Source organism: Typopeltis vanoorti, chromosome 6, assembly GCF_054136105.1.
Source record: "Typopeltis vanoorti isolate ZY-2024b chromosome 6, IOZ_Tvanoo_1.0, whole genome shotgun sequence".
In the NCBI taxonomy this organism is placed as follows: Eukaryota; Metazoa; Arthropoda; class Arachnida; order Uropygi; family Thelyphonidae; genus Typopeltis; species Typopeltis vanoorti.
Window position 1 is genome coordinate 90,441,317 of NC_143554.1, and position 17,700 is coordinate 90,459,016.

The following is a 17,700-nucleotide window of genomic DNA, read 5'->3' on the forward strand; positions in this document are numbered from 1 at the left end:
TCCTCCTGAAAACTCCATTTTTTCTCCAGAAAAGAGTCAAACCGGCAAGAACTCAAGCGGTTACAAATACATTATACAGGCTTCGTAATCCAGACTTAATGGATCTTCGACTCATCAATATAGGAATTTTTTTTCTCCCAGAACAAAGTCCAATATTTAACGCTGCATCTCAACGAAAACGATCTATACCTCCCCCCCCCCCTCCACACACACAGAAAATACATACAAAGCAATACTAGTTAGGATTACAAATAGCAGACGATAACAGTTGTCTGCCATTATCTCGTTCACATCTCATCACTACATTTCTCTTCCAAATTTATTATTGCTGTATTAATGGAGATATTAGTAACGAAAGTTGAAGCTCTTTCAGAATTTTCGAAAATGACGCTTTGTCTCCTCTACTCATCAAAATTTATGAAGAATATAGAACACTACGATCGTGGGCGGACTAATGATTTTTTTTAATCATTATGTTTTATACTTTTTATTTTGACCTGGTTCGGAAACTGTGTTCTAGAGACCAAACATGAAAACATTCCATGTCGAATAAGTCGGATGGTGGTCTCATGCCAGCGATGAAATTCATCTACCACCTAAAGACAGTTCCCAACATTATGCTCACGAAGTGGTTGGAAGCTGCACCTGTTGGGTGAAAGAGTGGATACGATTATCTCTCTGGCAACCAAGCCGTCTGGTTACTGTACCCAGTATTTGTAATTGTTTTTTTTTTCAGTATACATAAAAATAAACTGAGATCAAACATGGTGATAGGATGTCTGCTAATAGGAAATGGGTGGTCTATCCTTCAACTGTGTGAAGTACCGATTCCAAAGACTTTCACTATTTTTTCATTATATGGCAGAATCTGTAATTTTCAAAGCAGAATCTTTTTGGTATCCAAAGGATTGCATAGTTTTACAGTATTTGGGCCTATTACTGGGGCTCATGTAAAGAAGAATGGCCCAATTACAAAATCCTAACTTAGAACCCATCAGACGTCAAATTCGCTATTTTTATGCCCTTATTCCAAAATCACATGGGAATTTACTATAATCGATACATCTGTCTGTGAGAGGTATATCATCAGAAATGTAAAAGGCAGTTATCAGTGAAAGCAACGTGGCCGACCAGTGCATTGCCTCTATTCGCGATTAACATTCCTAGTGCGAATGGCTTGTAAATTTTGCAAACTACTTCTTGTTGAATGTTTTAAAAGTCTCGAGCTTTGTGCGTAACATAACACCGATTACCGATGTACATGGAAAATCTTCCTTCCCTAATCGCTGCAGCTTGATATGTATCTACATTGATAAGAAAGAAGTCAACGGACTAACCCCCTACCACCACACACACTCTCACGAGCAAGTTCCATTGTGGCATGCAACGAGTCACGAGTTTTTAGCAGGTACAAATTGTGGAATATGATGCTCCCAAGTCTGCATCTGGGTGAAATGGCTGTTTGAAAGAGGCGTTATGATAGGATACGATATGATTGGCGCCATGTTGCAGGCCTATCTGTTCGGCATATTGGGCCATTAATTAGTGTTACCATGCTGGGATGGAAACATAGGGAGTCCATTGCAAGTGCCCCACAGTGGACTACCTACCACACTTACCGAAATTGATCGTAGGTTGCTACGAAGGATAATATGTATAAACAGCCATTCGTCTGCCGACACATCGAATGTAAAGATCCGGACATCGAGTGGAACAGGAATCTGCCAAAAATGTTTTGAATCAAGGCTCACATGTATTTCCATGGTTGGACAGCAATATGATTGGAATCAACATGCTGCGTCATTTTCACTGGTGCAAATAGCATATACATTGGGACATGGAAGCTCGGAAAGCTTTATGGAGTGAGGAATCATGCTACACCTTCTACCTGCTGACGGATGGGTGTGGGTGTAGGGTATGCTGCTGAACGTCTCTTACCAGAGTGCATAATCCCAGCTGTGGAATTTAGAGGTGAGGATGTGATGGTAAGGATCTGTTTTTCTTGGCTTGATATCTGACCTCTTTTGGTGGTTACCACGAATATTGAACTTTAAGAGGTATCTGAACATTCTGGAAATGCAGTACTTTCTGGTTTGCAGCGTTTCTATGGAACTGACCATTGTCTCTTTCAGCATGACAATGCAGTGTCATAAGGCTGGTTTATGGATACGTACATCACCACACTTGACTGGCTTCCACAGAGCCCTGATCTCAACTCTATTGAACATCTGTGGAATGAAGTGGTGCGTCGGGTGAAGTCAAGAAACGTCCGCCCCCACAATGGTCCAGGACCCTATGAAATGCCCAAAGAAAGAATCGTCCACAATTTCCATTGATTCCTATCATAGGCTGTAAGTCGTCACAGTGAAAGGCGGTCCTACATCTTATTAGGGTGGACGCCACCGTTGTTTTTCCTCACACCATCGTGTCTTTTTTCTTCTTCCCAAGCAGTTTACTCTTCGGTCCCTTGTTTTCAACATAGAACTGCATTTAGCTATTTTGTCGATATTTCTGCCTGAATTTTGTTTTGTACAGTTGCCGCAACTTAAATTCGCAATCCAAATGTTAAACTAATTTGTAACACAAATGTAATCAAATTTGACATAAGTATTTGGACACTTTACCTGTCACAAATTTCTGATCCTACCATATTCAAATATTCAGGAAATGTGTGCGTAAGTCTGGTAATAAAAGGTGCGATGTGCTGAATGGTTTGTGCTGAAATCAATATCAAGATACCAGTTCAGCTTAACTGACAAACTTTCAGCAAGGAATGGTAGCTGGGTGTCACATGAGTAGCCTTTTTGTCCATGACATTGCTACCCATCTCAGTACAACGAAATCCACCATTGGTGCTATCACAGCAGGAAAACGACCTGTGAGGCCACCGATACTCACTGACCGAGATCGACGAGTTCTGTCTAGGAATGTTCGAGCATCCCACACGTCATCAGCGGCAGAATTCGCAATCAACCTGGAAAATGCTGCAGAGATATCTGTCAGCATTATAATTGTCTGCAGAGTTGCATTTCTTATGTTACCATGGCAGAGCCAGTGCAAAAAAGTCACACATCACCCTCCTGAACGCAATCGACGTTTAAACTGATGTCTTTCACATGGTTCTTGGACCGTAGGTGATTGGAAAACGGTTCTGTGGAGCGATGATTCACGATTCCAAAATGTTTCACACTGATGTTCATGTTTGGATCTGTAGATTAGCCAGGGAACGGTTCCAGCAGGAATGCACCACTCCAACTGTCAGGCTTGGTGGATGCTTGGCAATGGTATTGGAACATTTCTGTGCAATGGTTCAAATCAATTAGTGGATGTGCCCAAAACCATGACGTCTGATGGCTACCTAGACTTTCTTTACATCTTCATGCTTCTGACGCTGTGAAAGTATCTTGGCAGTGACCCTTGCATGTATGAGCAAGAAATGCTCCATTCCGTACTGCACTCCATGTCTGAGACTGCTTTCCACAACACAACGTTGAAGTGTTGGACTGGCTGGCTCAAAGTCCAGACTTCAATTCCCCCATCGAATATCTTTGGGACTAATTATAACGCCGAAGTCGCTCCAGACTACAGCGACCATCATCGTCATCAGCAGCAATGAAGGTATCTTTGCACGAAGAATAATCCCATGGCAACGTATCAGAAATTGATTGAAAGCACGGTCCTCTTAGTTGCTGTCATTCAGTCCAAAGGGAGGGTACCACTCAGTACTAGAAATGTAATTAAAACGTATTTTCACTACAACTAGGTGTCCAAATACTTCTTTCAACATGGTATATAAATCCGCTAACGCTTTTATTATACGAAGGGAGTAGGCAAGACCGTTTTAGTCCTAATTTTTTTGTATACCGAGGGGAATTCAGTCTCTACCCTTTGCGAATCAGAGATGACTGGCATGAACTATCAATGATATTTCATGCCAGCTCTCTATCTACATTCGGTAGATAGAGAGTACGACAGACACCTGTTACCATTTTGTGGATCCGAACGCAATATGTTATCGGAAACAGTGCGGATTCTACTGTTGATTTCCTTCAGTTCATAGGAAGAAAAAATCCCTCTTGCTCTTACCCGAGATCGACTAACTCGGAAATACCTCAAAGAAAGGCTTAGAAAAAGTTCCCCTCTGCGATTAAAATCGAACCAATTCATTGGCCAAAGAAAGCGTTCTATGTTTTTATTTATATTTTTGCTGATAAATTATATTCTTCTTTAATGTAAATTTTCATTACAATCTTATTTCAAAAATGCTTTCTATGTGCTTCGCCCATAGAAAGTTAGAGCAAAGCCGTTGAAGAGTGTATTAAACGACTAATGAAGTAAAGTTTAGAATTGGTTTATGTATTCGTATTAGCTCTGAGCATTTGAAATGCTACTCCAGCTTTATCATTTCTGAACGTTTACTGCACTGCAAAGTTCAGGGACCATTTGCCAAAACCTGATGGGAAATTCTTAATTTTTAATTTCTTCTGTGAAATAAAAACAAATCCTTTGATGCCCAAGCATAAGGCAGTTCATTATCTTGTCTTCACTTATCCGAAGTATTGTCTATTACCTGTAAGACTAAGTAAGCTGTATACTGTGTACAGTTAACCGAGTTCTATTGCAAAGCTCGTTAATACGGATGTTAATACTGAATCATTTTAAACTCGGCCACGGCAGATTCTTTATTGGTCTAGTGATCAACGCAAGTGTTAAAATTGTAAGTAGAATGCGAGTCATGTTCATGTGTTTTGAAAGAAAGAAAATAATTGATTTTTAAAGTCTTTATTAGAGACATATTTAGTAGTAATATTCCTGAGATAAAATTATAAAAGTAATATTAGCTTTCTAAAAGCATCATTAACTTTATACAGTAAATATCGCTTTCGATTACTAGCATTTATGTTAGATTTTATACAAGCTCATATGTTATGCCTAATGGCCAATTACTCAGAAAAGAGTTCGCCAATATTCTGTTATATTTCTTAACATACTCTGTATTTAATACATTCTTGTTAGAATTTCAATAATAATACACCAGTGAAAATATTTTCATATAATGTTGTCAATGGTAGAATATCTTGGATAATATACTGATAACGAACGCGAAGTACTAATACATTTTAAATAGATATTTTGGAAATAAAGCTTTCGATGACAATTTGTATTATTTTAACTAATATAATAATAACATTATTTTTATTCTACTAGGAAAGATTTAGGAAAATAAACTTACCTTTTTAAAATTTCAAGGAGTTATTGTAGAATAACTGATAAAAATAAAAATGAATAAAATTAAATTTTGACATAGTGTGGAGCTACTGTTGATGCAACTCTTGAAGTAATTCAGATATCAAAAAGGTATCATACAATCTTTATTATATTATTCGTAATTTTATTACCCACTTTAGTTATACTAATTTTAGGAATAATAAAATTTCGTTTGTCATATACTTAATTTCATACTTTTCTTTCCTTACGTAATCACCTAATTAAAATTCTCTTAGCAAAATTGTATTTGTATTCATGTCTGCTATGTTATCAGTATATTATACATAGTAATAGTCATTTGGAATAACGGTTACATAAAAGGATGAAAGCATCTCTCACTATTTACAGTTGTTACTATTCAGTTTTACACTAACCATGCAAATTTAATAGTTATGAAATCATTAACACAAAAATACTTTATGAAATGCATAAAATATGGAGAATAACAAATATAACGGTTACAGATATAAGCCACTTATAATTCACATATTTCAGTTATAGTTTCATTGAAATCAGTTAAAATTCCATATTAACAACTAAATAAATTATTTGAAACATTAAAATTTTAGTTATTTACTTACAATTTCATGATAAAGAAAGTGAAAAGTTATTTTAGATGTATAATAAAATGAGTATTTACATATTCCTTATTTAAATATATTCTTAAACTAATTTGATAAAGTTTAAAAATTATAAAATATAAATATTTATAGTTGCTTTAAAAATTGATTAATATTAATATTTTATACAGCGATTATGCTAATTTCATTAGACCTTAATGATTTGTGAAATTTTGCACATGACTTTTTAAATAACACTAACATTTCCTAACACAAATTTTCTTTTCATCGATGTATCTAATTCGTTTACTATCTGTTTACTAGCATTAAGAATAAATAAAAAAAAAAAACGTTTTGTAGAAGCCGATGTGTATCTGGCATTTAAAAATGAATTGCATGAGTTTATGTAATTCATATGCAAATTTAAAACTACACGTTTATAAAGAAGATATTTTAAAATATAAAACATACATTTAGTGCTTTTGCCATCTACAGTTTGAAGAAATTTTAAATTCGCAGAATGAAGTAATAAAATAAGAGAGAGGGGGGGGGAAGCTAATACTTCGTCTCAATCTGATGGAGACTTAATGAAGTGTGTAAGGCTTCAAGCACTCGCTGAAGTGCTTTACAATGGTGGGGACAGACATTCTTTTAGGTATCATGTAATATTTCATCATTTGCTTTATTCGTTGTATACCGGAACTGTATATAAATTAATATATATAAGAAAATTTTTGGTTCTTATTCATAGTGACGAAAATTTTAATTAATGAGAAATTTCATTTCTCTGTATATATTAACAAATCTTTTTCGCTATTCTTTCAGAAAAATATAATCTGTATTTAATTAAATAACTAGTTATACTACACAGTGTGACCCAAAGCACGCGCTTTTTCAAAACAATCAATTTCTCTGTGTGTGTGTGTGTGTGTGTGTGTGTGTGTGTGTGTAATGTCATAAATACGATGTTTGTATACATAAACTATTAGTGTCGCTAAAAATAGTTTATAAGTTATACCACATATGGCTATAACCAGAAACAATCTGTATATAACAAGCACACAGTTTTTAGAAAGTGATCTTAATAGAAGGTACCAAAGTCATTGTTTTGTAGAAACAAGGTATACCTATGAACATAATGCAAAAATACTTCCAGGTTTCGACACTATATTGGAAAAGTAAATAAATAAAATTGCAGTTCTGCAGACTATAACAGAATTACGAGACTCACTTGCCCATAGGAAAATGACTTATCCGAAATAATGAATGTTTTGAATGTGTCTGAATGCATTCAATGACAAACAGATACAAAAATTTTCAATAATGATGTTATGGCATATGGTTGAACATTAACCGAATATATATGTTCATCTGTTCGAGTTAGCTGATTTCTGATATTGGGGAAAACTGTCGATAACATGAAGTATTAGAATATGCATTTTGAAGAGAATTGTTATAGCCTACAATTTTTTTTTCTTCTTGATCACTAGAACCAATTAATAAGTGGTCCGATTATTATAATATTCAATTTTCAATATTTCTATTAATACAATAGAAAAATATATAGATGAAGTGATTTATAAGCAACGATCATTTAACAGGTAATCAAAGATTCAATATCGAAGTAATAATTAAAAGAAAAGTGTGCAATAATTAACTGTATGCTACAGTAACCATATTTCGCAGTGTAACTTTTTCATTTTGTTTTTCCAATTTTAAAAATGATTTCAATTAGAATTTGGAATGAAATGAAATACAAAGCGATATACCTATTATTCTTATCACAGGAATTCTCATAAAGAAGTAAAAACTTACTTTTTTTGAATTCCACACTTTGGGCCACTTAGTGTATATAACATTTGATTATTGTATTTCAAGAGAAAATAAAAGCATCTCAAAATAATCCAAGCTATTTAGAACAAATATCCAATACATATAGTCGCACAAATAGTGGTGATTATCAAGTTTCGAATAGAAAACATGGCACTGGCGAACTAAAGTTATGAAGCATTGATACGATTCCTGTTTTCTTATGTTAAGTTTCTTGCAACTATTTGGATAGCTAATTAGCCGATGTAAAATTCATTTGTCTTTTAAGTTATTACTCCATGTACATCGGACGAAATGGATTAATAATTCTAATCTTATACGGGGGGAATGAAATTTAAATAGCAAAGGGAGGGGAAAGTAACTAACAGCCTATTAGTCGAACTTGGAAAAAGGTGAATTAGAACGAAGGCCGAGTTTGGAAGTCGTAATCAAAAATTCACTTTCAGAAGCAAAGTCCGCATGGTGTTCTGTATATAGCACCGTTCACTGGAGAATAACAGGCTAAGCAGAGTCATCTTACACATCAGAAGTTATAGTTTTCGCTGGTTATTATTTTCGGATAAATAACTTTGCATGAAGTTCAAAAATCACTATCTGGTTGTCCTTTGGCCAGCAATTTTTGCCGACGAAGACGAGGTTGCCTTCATAAAACCACTACGTTTAGAATCTTCTATCCGTTTAGTAGATTCAGTACTTTTGTTACTAGTGGTTGTTGATTTATCTGAAGACGAACTCCTGGAAACGGTTCTCTTTAATGGAGAACCGTTCTGTGTTCTGTCCAGCCGTGAGACAGTAGATGGCCTTGTTACTGGAACTTTTGTTCTTTGTGGATTAGATTTGACTTTTCCTGAATCTGGAATGGACTTGACTGGCAATGGTGGTGGTGTGCTAATTAATTTTCTTGGTCCTTTTGCTGGCATTATGGAAGTTTCTCCAAATTTCCTATGCAAACTCGGCGATCTCTGTGACGAATGTACAGAAAGAGAATTTCCATTCAGTTTATTGATGACGCCTGATCCTAATGGAGAGATGTTCACAGATTGAGATGAACTAGTTCGTTTATTCTTGTTTAACACATTAAGCGAATCATTTAAAGAATTGAAGAGTTTATTTTCATCAGAGGGTGTAACAGGTGTGGAATGTGTTGTATATTCTGAAGTCCTATTTTGTAGATTTTTTGTCGATTTCGTCTGTTCCACTTTTCTCTTTATTACTGGGCTGGAACATGGGATTTTTGTTCTCGATTTTGAGTTCGTCGTGTCTACAGGTAGATACGATCTAGAACTCTTAAGATTCGAGTTTGATTCTTTTGCAGGCACTTTATTTGTGGATTTAGACAATTGAGGCGTCTCTCTCCTCGGAGGTCTCTCTGAATTAATTTGACCTTTTGCAACGCCTGTAGTAGGTTTGCTTACTTCATATCTACCAGAAGCACTCAATGACCTTTTCATTAAAGGAATTTTCAGTGCAGTTGGTGGAGATGCACTGGGTGATTTGCCAACTACTTTTTTGATAGTGTTATTGCTAATGGGATTTATGCTATCTAGTTTATCATTTTCCTTTATTCCATTTATCTGAACTTCTGGCGAAGACCTGGTATCGGATTGATGAAAACTCCTAGGGGAATCGACAAGATCTGTGTCATAAGTTCCTTGAGAAAGAGCCTCAGAAAGAAGGGACTGTGTTTCTTCGAATCCTTCATCCTTCTCGTGTTCTTCCAAAGACTTGCATTTGCTAGGAGAAGTGACTATTGGAAATATCCGATTTGATGAATGCAAATCGTTTCTTGGAGATGGTACAGCTGGATAAAATTTTTCTGATGAAACGGTAGATGAGTTATTAGGCTCATTGCTTGTTGGCATTTGTTTAAAAGAATTGTTTGTGCTAGGGATAGTGGAGGTACGGGAAACTTCCGTGGAAGTAACTACGGGTTTTTCTCCTTGATTCGTTAAGTTGAAAATCTTTGGTTCACCTGTTTGTTCTATGGGAGACAGAATTTTTGGTGAACTTCTCCTGCTGGCATCATTCTCTAGGCTATGTTGTTTACCACAATCAGGAGCTTTAAAACTTTCAGTGAATTTATGAAACCGGTTAGAGAGTTTTTCTCTTAAGGAGAGTTTCTTTCTGTCACCTTCTTCATCAGTTTCTCCTAGGTTTAACTGCATGGAGTCTAATGCCTTTGAACTCCGTTTATTTTCTTGAAGGTGCTGCAAATTTTGAATTTCTTTACTAGCCTGATTAATATCTTTTAATGCACCCTCTATGTAATCTAAGTTATCCGAATTTTTAAATGGAACCTTCTGATTATCAACAAAATTCTCGATTTTCCCACTCTCTATACCATTTGCTAATGCTTTGTTTTCTATCTCGTGATTATACTGAGAGCCTTCTGGGAATTTTTGTCGTTGTCGTGTTCGTCTGGTTGTTTTTCTCATTAGGGAAAATCTGTCAAAATTACCTTCATCGTCTTCACCTTTATCATCCTCCATATTTTTTAAATTACTCACTACATCTATGTTATTAACTTCTTTCTTTTCTACTTGATCATTTTTACCGTTAACATAGAAAACGTCATTGAGGTTATCATTTTTGCTATTAATATGGTTTTGAGTTCCTTTCAAAGAAGGTTCCCTTCTGAAGAGTTTGTTTATGGTTCCTTGAACTGATGCCATCTCAGAATCTAAGGATTTCACCTGAACAGAACTCTGATTATTGCGTTCAAAATTGTTCGCCATTTTGTTGTTATCTATTGGACATGAATTATCTGCCGAGTCAAACTGATTTAAAACCACTGACGGAACCGGTATTTTTACAGGCTCGTATTTTACTTGTCCAGTTGAATTTTTTGGATTTGTTATAGAGGGTGCAGTTTTTTGAAGAGCATTTTCTCCATGATCTGGGGCTTGATGGTGGTCTGGAAATTTTGCATAAGAATGCACAGATTGAGAAACTGTATCATCAGGATGTTTCTCTGGCAATTTATTGGACGTCGATTCGCTTTCTTCTGTAGGTCTACTAATATATAAAGTAAGTGTATCCAGAGTGCTCTCTAGATTGCCAAGTTTTCCAGGTGCTATTTCAGGAATTGAAGACTGTCGGTTACGATACTTCCGTCTGTCATCCTCTACAGATTCACAACTGTTTGCAACATTGAGGGTGCTTTTTCTCCACTTGGATTTGTCTTTCACTTGCACATTCTCTATAGCTGCCATTACTCTGTTTACGTCGGTTGAGGGAAGTAGATTTTTTAATTTTCGGGCATAAATTTCCGAATCAGTCTTTGCTTCGTGAACTGTTTCTAAATTTCCAGGATTCTTCCACTCATCAGATTTATCCATAATGGGAGAAACAGGCGGATATGTATCCAAATCTTTAGGATCTAATTCATGCCTCCTTCGTCGTTCTTGTATCATCTTTTCTCGAAGTATCTTTTCCTTATCGTTTTCGTTTTCATTTTCTTGAAGCCATTCTTCGATCTTTCTTTTCCACTGTTTTGGCTTTGCTTCAGGTTCACCATCTGATGGTTCTGCAGTTCTCTCTATGGTAGGTGATATAGGAGATGCTGGCCTTTCCCTTTCATTAAAATCCGATGAAAGCAATTCTGGACGACGTCTTCGACTAGATCTACGCAGCCAAGAACGATCCAGAGACCCTCCGTCGATATGACTACGAGATTTACGGTCTCGGCCACCTTCCTGTTCAGCACCCTGACGGAGAAAGTCCATGAGATTATCATCCTGGTCTTCTGACGATAACCTACTACGACGTCTTCTTAGACTGCCATTTGGTGTAACATCTGGTGATTCTCCATTGTCTCCACCTTCGCTTGGAGTAATGGAACTCAGAGACCCAATACGACGCCTCGTAATTCGAGGGGAACTTATACCCTCCTCTCCAGATGGCAAACTTCCAGTCTGGCTGTTGACCCTGCTGAAGTCACCACTTCCTTCCAGTGGAGTGCGCACTAATTTTCTCCCTCTGAAACTACCCTCACGATTCTGGGGAAATCCACTTTGGATATCACTGAGCAGGATATCAATAATGTGGCTGTCACTCTCGCTACCAGAAAAGGAAGCAGGTCGATTGTCGTTGACTGAAATAAAAATAAGCAAGTTAAGATCAATGTAGAAATAAAAATTGATGCCATTTGTAACTATTTATGTAAAACATATTTTAATGAATTTAAATTTAAAGAAAGTTCGAAAAGTTTAACTTTTAAAATATCGTGAATATTTCCCAATTTCATGAATATCCGTTCTAGCAATAAAATTCCTCTTGAAAACGACTTCGCAACCTAATGAACTGATGCAAGAAGCTGAAAACTACAGTGAAACTGTAGTTTTCAGCTTCTTGCATCAGTTCACTACCTCGGCCATTTCAATATCGTAATAAACGGAATGGGGGGGAGCTATTCTTGCGCCTTTGAAATGAGACTTTTTTTTTTTTTTTTAATTATTTAACCCCTTAACATACAATGACGTCTGTGACACGTCTTTTGTTTATTGCACCAAAATTGATTTTGAATTTTGGTTTCGCATATAAATACAACCGAATATAGACGCTAGACAATCTTGGGCCTATTTCATTTCAGCCGAGAAAAGTTGCCAACGGCGTGTATCGGCTATTTCGTTTGCGTTTGCACAAATTCATCATTATTTTTCAAATAATGATGAATTTGATCCAGCAAATCACCCTCGCCCAAAACTTGGCAGAAAAAAAAACGACCGCTTTCTGATTTTTAATTGGTACGTTAAGGAGTTAATTAACGCTATTTTTAATCCGAATTTTAATTTAAAGTTTTTTTCAGGACTCAAGCTTTTGTAAAAATATAAAAGGACCACTTTTATTGTATTTTTCAGTCCATTTAAATTCGGCTGAAAATGTTTTCCCAGTAAGAATACTTCACAGATTTATTGTTAAGGTTGACAACATATTGTGCTCAGTAATTATAAAGGTTATACTAAGTTTGACTGTTGCTCTTTTAGGAAAATGTAGTGATAACTCTCCCGTCAAATATAATTATAACTTCTTAGGAGCATAAGGAAATCATAAAATGATTTCTCTATGTTCATAAAAGAGCTTATGAGCATAAAAGTGGAGTTTGCAAAAGTACTGCTTTGTTTAGAATTAACGTCGAGGAAAGCGTTATTATGCGTCAGTTGTGTTTGTTCACCAACTGGTTTCTTCGTATGAAACAGTCGCGCTTATGAGAGAGTTTACAATTCCTTTTAAAGAGCTTTGGTTGAAAGGAATAGAAAAATTGCTCTTCGCATAGTTGATAAGATTCAAACTCGGGTATTTCGAAGGGCAACTAACGTTATTTTATTTATGATGCGATTCACACCCACAAAAGGTTGTAAACCTATTGTACATTAATACTGTATGGGCTAATTTTTTTTTCTATTTTTAAATTAATTTTTTTCTTATATACTTTTATTCATGTTTTATCTAGTCCGGAGATCTTGATCTAGAGACCAAATGGCCCTTTTTCAGGCCGCCAATGTCTCAGACAGGTCGATAAAATTCATTTACCACCTAACACAAAGGCGTCACATCAATGTGCAAATGAATATGAATTCACTAAGTTGTTTAAATGCATTCACAGCAAAAGTCCGATATGATGAGTACGTTGAGATCCGTTTTACAAGTTATTTTGTATTATACACGTTCATTGAAATAATGTTTTAGAATATTTTTCGTTTTAACGTGTGCATTATTTTATTATAACGAGCACTTATCGTTGTTTTCCTCAGTGGTTTAAAGAATACTTCGGTCAATGGAATATAATCGCTTATCACGAATTTTACAGAGATTGATAATTGCTAGTTAAAGTGAACACAACGTATCTCGCCAATCACATTTATTAAAATTAATATATTTATTTTTGATTTACTCTTCGCGTTTAGTTATCATGCACTATGGAATTAACGATTTTCGAAATTATTCGTGCATTCAACAATGACAATGTCCGTTATTGCACCTCGCATTCTTACAAAACAAACATTCTTAAGTTGAAACCATTGAAGCATTAAAAGGCAAGATAAACTGCAAATGCAGAAACTTAATTTTGATTTTTTTTTTTTTTAAACAGATGTTTAAATCTATCATAATGGACACGCTATCATCCCAGATCATCGAGGCTCTACTTATTAACAGATCTATTATATTTTCATCAACGTTTGCCAGCTGGTTTGAGTTACGCAGACAGGCGTAGCGTGCATATTTTCGCTGGACATCAGCAGATGTCGGTGTGGTCACTACGCATCTCGAAGATGTGTCACACGAATTTTCGACAGGTTGGTCCTATTGTGGACTTTTGAGACTTCACCTCTTTGAAGACGAGTCACTATCTGTTCATTTCCCACTTTCCCCTTTTATCGGGAACTTAAGCCTCTGTTAGTGTCGTCTTCATTCCATTCTTTCTGTGTCTGAAGTATTTCAAGCTTTATCTGTCACTATTCTTAAGGCACTCAAGTGTATGAGTTTCTCAAGTCTCCTGTAACCAGCCATCTTTTTCCAATCAGACTTCTTTTAGGTTTCAAGTTTCACATTCATAAGTAGCTACTGTACACAGCTGCATTTAGAATCCTCAATTTTTTTTTTCTTTATTAACAAACATTCGAAACTGAATGTCGGTCACTGTCAATTTTATTTCTGCTAATTCTGCTTAGAAAATATTCATCGACAATAAGCTAGAAATTGAACTCAAAGCGATAAAGTCATAAATATACGATTAAAAGCACTCGCACACAAAAATTAGAATAAAATGTAACATTAGTCCACCCCCTTCCCAACCGGTATAGTTTCCTAGCAAATCAATATGATTGAATGTAATGACTTATAAAATGATTTTATATTATTTATATACGTAATTCACCTATTTATATAATATTAAATAGATTCCGTTTCCATCCCCAAGCCACTTTTCGCGATATACATGCCAACCAAGATAAAAAAGACTGCTAGTTCTTTTCATTGTAAGTTCAGGAAATGTTTTGTGGGCTTTAATCGAAAATTCAAAGGGAAACGTTATTCTTCAAAACTTAACGTATTTTCCGAAGGAAAGTTAGATTTCCTTTGAAATCAGTAAATGGGTTTAATATATACCTGCTGATCAGCTTCTCTTAGAGTCTATGTCAGAAGGGGAAATATTGATCAAAGCAAGGCAATGAACGTTTAAATAGAGACGACTGATATTATCTGATCGCAATACTCTCAAACTAAGGAATAACAAATATTTAAGAAACTTGCTGTTATTTAGCATAGCACAGCACAGCGCAGCGCAGAAATAACTAAAAGCTATCACAACAGGTTTAAGTCCATTTTACTGATGTATTGAAACAACAGCAGGAAAGAATATATTAATGAATCACAGCTGACACTTATACAATTAACATGAGAACAATTTTATTAAGCATCATCAGGAGAAAGACTTAAAACGAAGTGACAAAAATATTTTACATAATTTCAAAGATGCAGCCTTTCTTACTCCATCGCTAGCTAGAGGAGATGTTTGTCCAAACTCACTGACAGCACAATTTTGGATAAACGCGGTTTTGTTTTGTCCCACTGTAATAGTAATAATCTGAGGTACTTAAGATCCGCTTAAATTGGCTTTCGTACCGTAATTTTAGGGTAAGGTGGTTACGTCTTATGTATAAATGTATATTCTTGAGGAAATTACGTGTGTGCTCCTGGGCAGGTTGTCTGGTTGCGAGAAAGAAAAAATAAAAAAAATAAAAAAACTTGCCACATCTTTATAGGCTAACTCTCCTTCAGCTGAAAAACAAAATGTTTTTCGTTTTCTGGGCGGGATTCGAACTAGGGTCTTTCCAACTAAAGGATTTCTCACACTTTCATATTCAACTATAAAGAGTCCCCCCCCCCACAAACCATTGAGGATGGTTTCACATCTTGCCAACTTAATCTGAGTTAAGTTAGCAAGATGGAAATATTCCAGTATTTCCATCTTTTGAAAAAAAGATGCTAAATATTTTCAGTTAAGAAAAATACCACAACTCCCTCTCCTGTTTATTTTAGGGGATCAGCGGATTAGACTCAGACTGAACACAAGTTTTGTGAAACCTTTATTTTGCTTGCGGGGTTCTACTACTCCTCAGAATACCTGTGGAGAAATTGAACTATGTACTGTATACACAACTAAAATGCCGTCAAAACTTTCTACATTTATTAAAATGAAGATATCAATCCAACTGTTTCACGGCCCATCATTTTAGTTCGCTGATCTTGAATTTCAGCATTATTTACAGTAATGAAAACAAGTTATAATGCATACATGTATATAATATTCGTAAAAATAATTAAATCTTGGGAAAAAGTGCTTATGTAGCATTACGTCAGTAGAGACCCCCCCCCCAACTGAACTACAAGCGAATGACATTCCCGAAGGAAGGTTTATCTAAATATGGTCTATACTCATATTTCCGCATGTCCACTGTCCCCCTTTGACTTGTCTTGTAATGTTGTCCAATAATAGTTACTATCAACTCACTTTGAAATCTATATCAAAAAGGTAGATTTTATTACCAACATAGCATTCCACCTGTTCTTCCTTCCGCATTCTATCCTTGATATTTTACCTAAATATGGTCTATACTCATACTAAATATACTCATATTTCCGCATGTCCACTACCCGCTTTGACTTGCCTTGTAATATTGTCTAATAATAGTTAGTATCAACTCACTTTGAAATCTATATCAAAAAGGTAGATTTTATTACCAACATATCATTCCACCTATTCTTCCTTTCGCATTCTATCCTCCAATAAATATTTATTTAAAACTTTCAAACACGGCTATGTTAGTATTTTCTTCCCCTTACTATTTCCGCATTCTACTCTTTAATAGGTATTTGAATCTTCCTTAAATTTATTGACTGTCCATTTTATCTACTTCATTCGACAATTTATGCCAGATACTCTTATTCTTACCCCCCCCGGGGGGAATGAAACAGTATTTTCTCCTATCTGTTATTCTTTTGATTTTAAAAGCATAACCTACTGTACGTTCGATCTTCACGGTCGTTCAATTTATCCCTAAACTTGTATAATCGACATCGTATCCGCAAGAAAATGTCTTGTTTGTAATAACTGGAACCCCAAACGTCTGTCCCTGTGATGAACTTTTTATAAAACCTTTTAGAAAACATTTATATACACCCATCTAAAACACTTAACCTGAATTCTGTAGTTCGAGGAAATAATATGCCACACTACGATCTGCGTTTATCAACAAAAGCAGATCCCCACCTACACTGACAAGTTTTACGTTTGTCGAACACACATTTCGGCAGTAGCATTACGTCAATTAGTTTGACACAGCCAGAAAAGACTAGTTTTTTTTAACCCTCAATCCTTTTTGATTGACTTTTGCATTTTTTTGAAACTTCCCACAATTAAACAAAATGAAAATAGAAAAAATATATTTCATGAAATAATACTTTTCATACTCATGTAGTCATTTTTATTTTGATATAATCGCAGTTTCATCGCTCCGCTTATTGGAGGCCTGAAGTGACTTGAAAAGGTTTAATGTTGAGTCTCTAGAGCAGGGTTTCCGGACTGCAAAAATAAATTAAAAATACAGAAATGTAAAAATTAATAAAAATAGGAAAAAAATCCTTAGCTTACCCAGTACTAATGTACTATATACAAAAACCTTTCGTGCGTGAGAGCTACGTTAAAAAAGAAAAGTTTATATCGAGGAAAATTCCACTCTCGTAAAAGTACTGTACTAAGCATTCGCTTGCTTTAGAGCTGGCTCCCAGAGGATGAAAACATAAATCCATCTAGGATGATAACAATATTAAGAAATATATCATCATTTGCATGCGCAGGAATTTAAGTAATGGTCGTAAGATATGATTTCCCCAGATGGAAGGACTATTTTTTTTGTACTATTATCTAATCTACCCGTATTTATCAATTAGCTATTAAATGTTGGTACCAATATGCCATACTGATAATTTGGCGTGCTAACCGACATTGTTACATGCAAATAGAACAATTAAGTATGTGCAG

At 35.4% G+C, this 17,700-nt stretch overlaps 1 protein-coding gene across 1 annotated transcript in view; it reads right to left on the reverse strand.

The window, feature by feature from the left end:
- Positions 1-6,207: 6,207 nt before the first annotated feature.
- Positions 6,208-17,700, reverse strand: part of LOC150105698 (uncharacterized) — a 100,945-nt gene continuing 89,452 nt past the window's right edge. Inside the window, exon 17 of the mRNA XM_090394532.1 lies at positions 6,208-11,751. Within this exon, the coding sequence (XP_090250658.1) occupies positions 8,249-11,751 (3,503 nt within the window). The 3' untranslated portion in view covers positions 6,208-8,248. The remainder of the gene's footprint in view (positions 11,752-17,700) is intronic.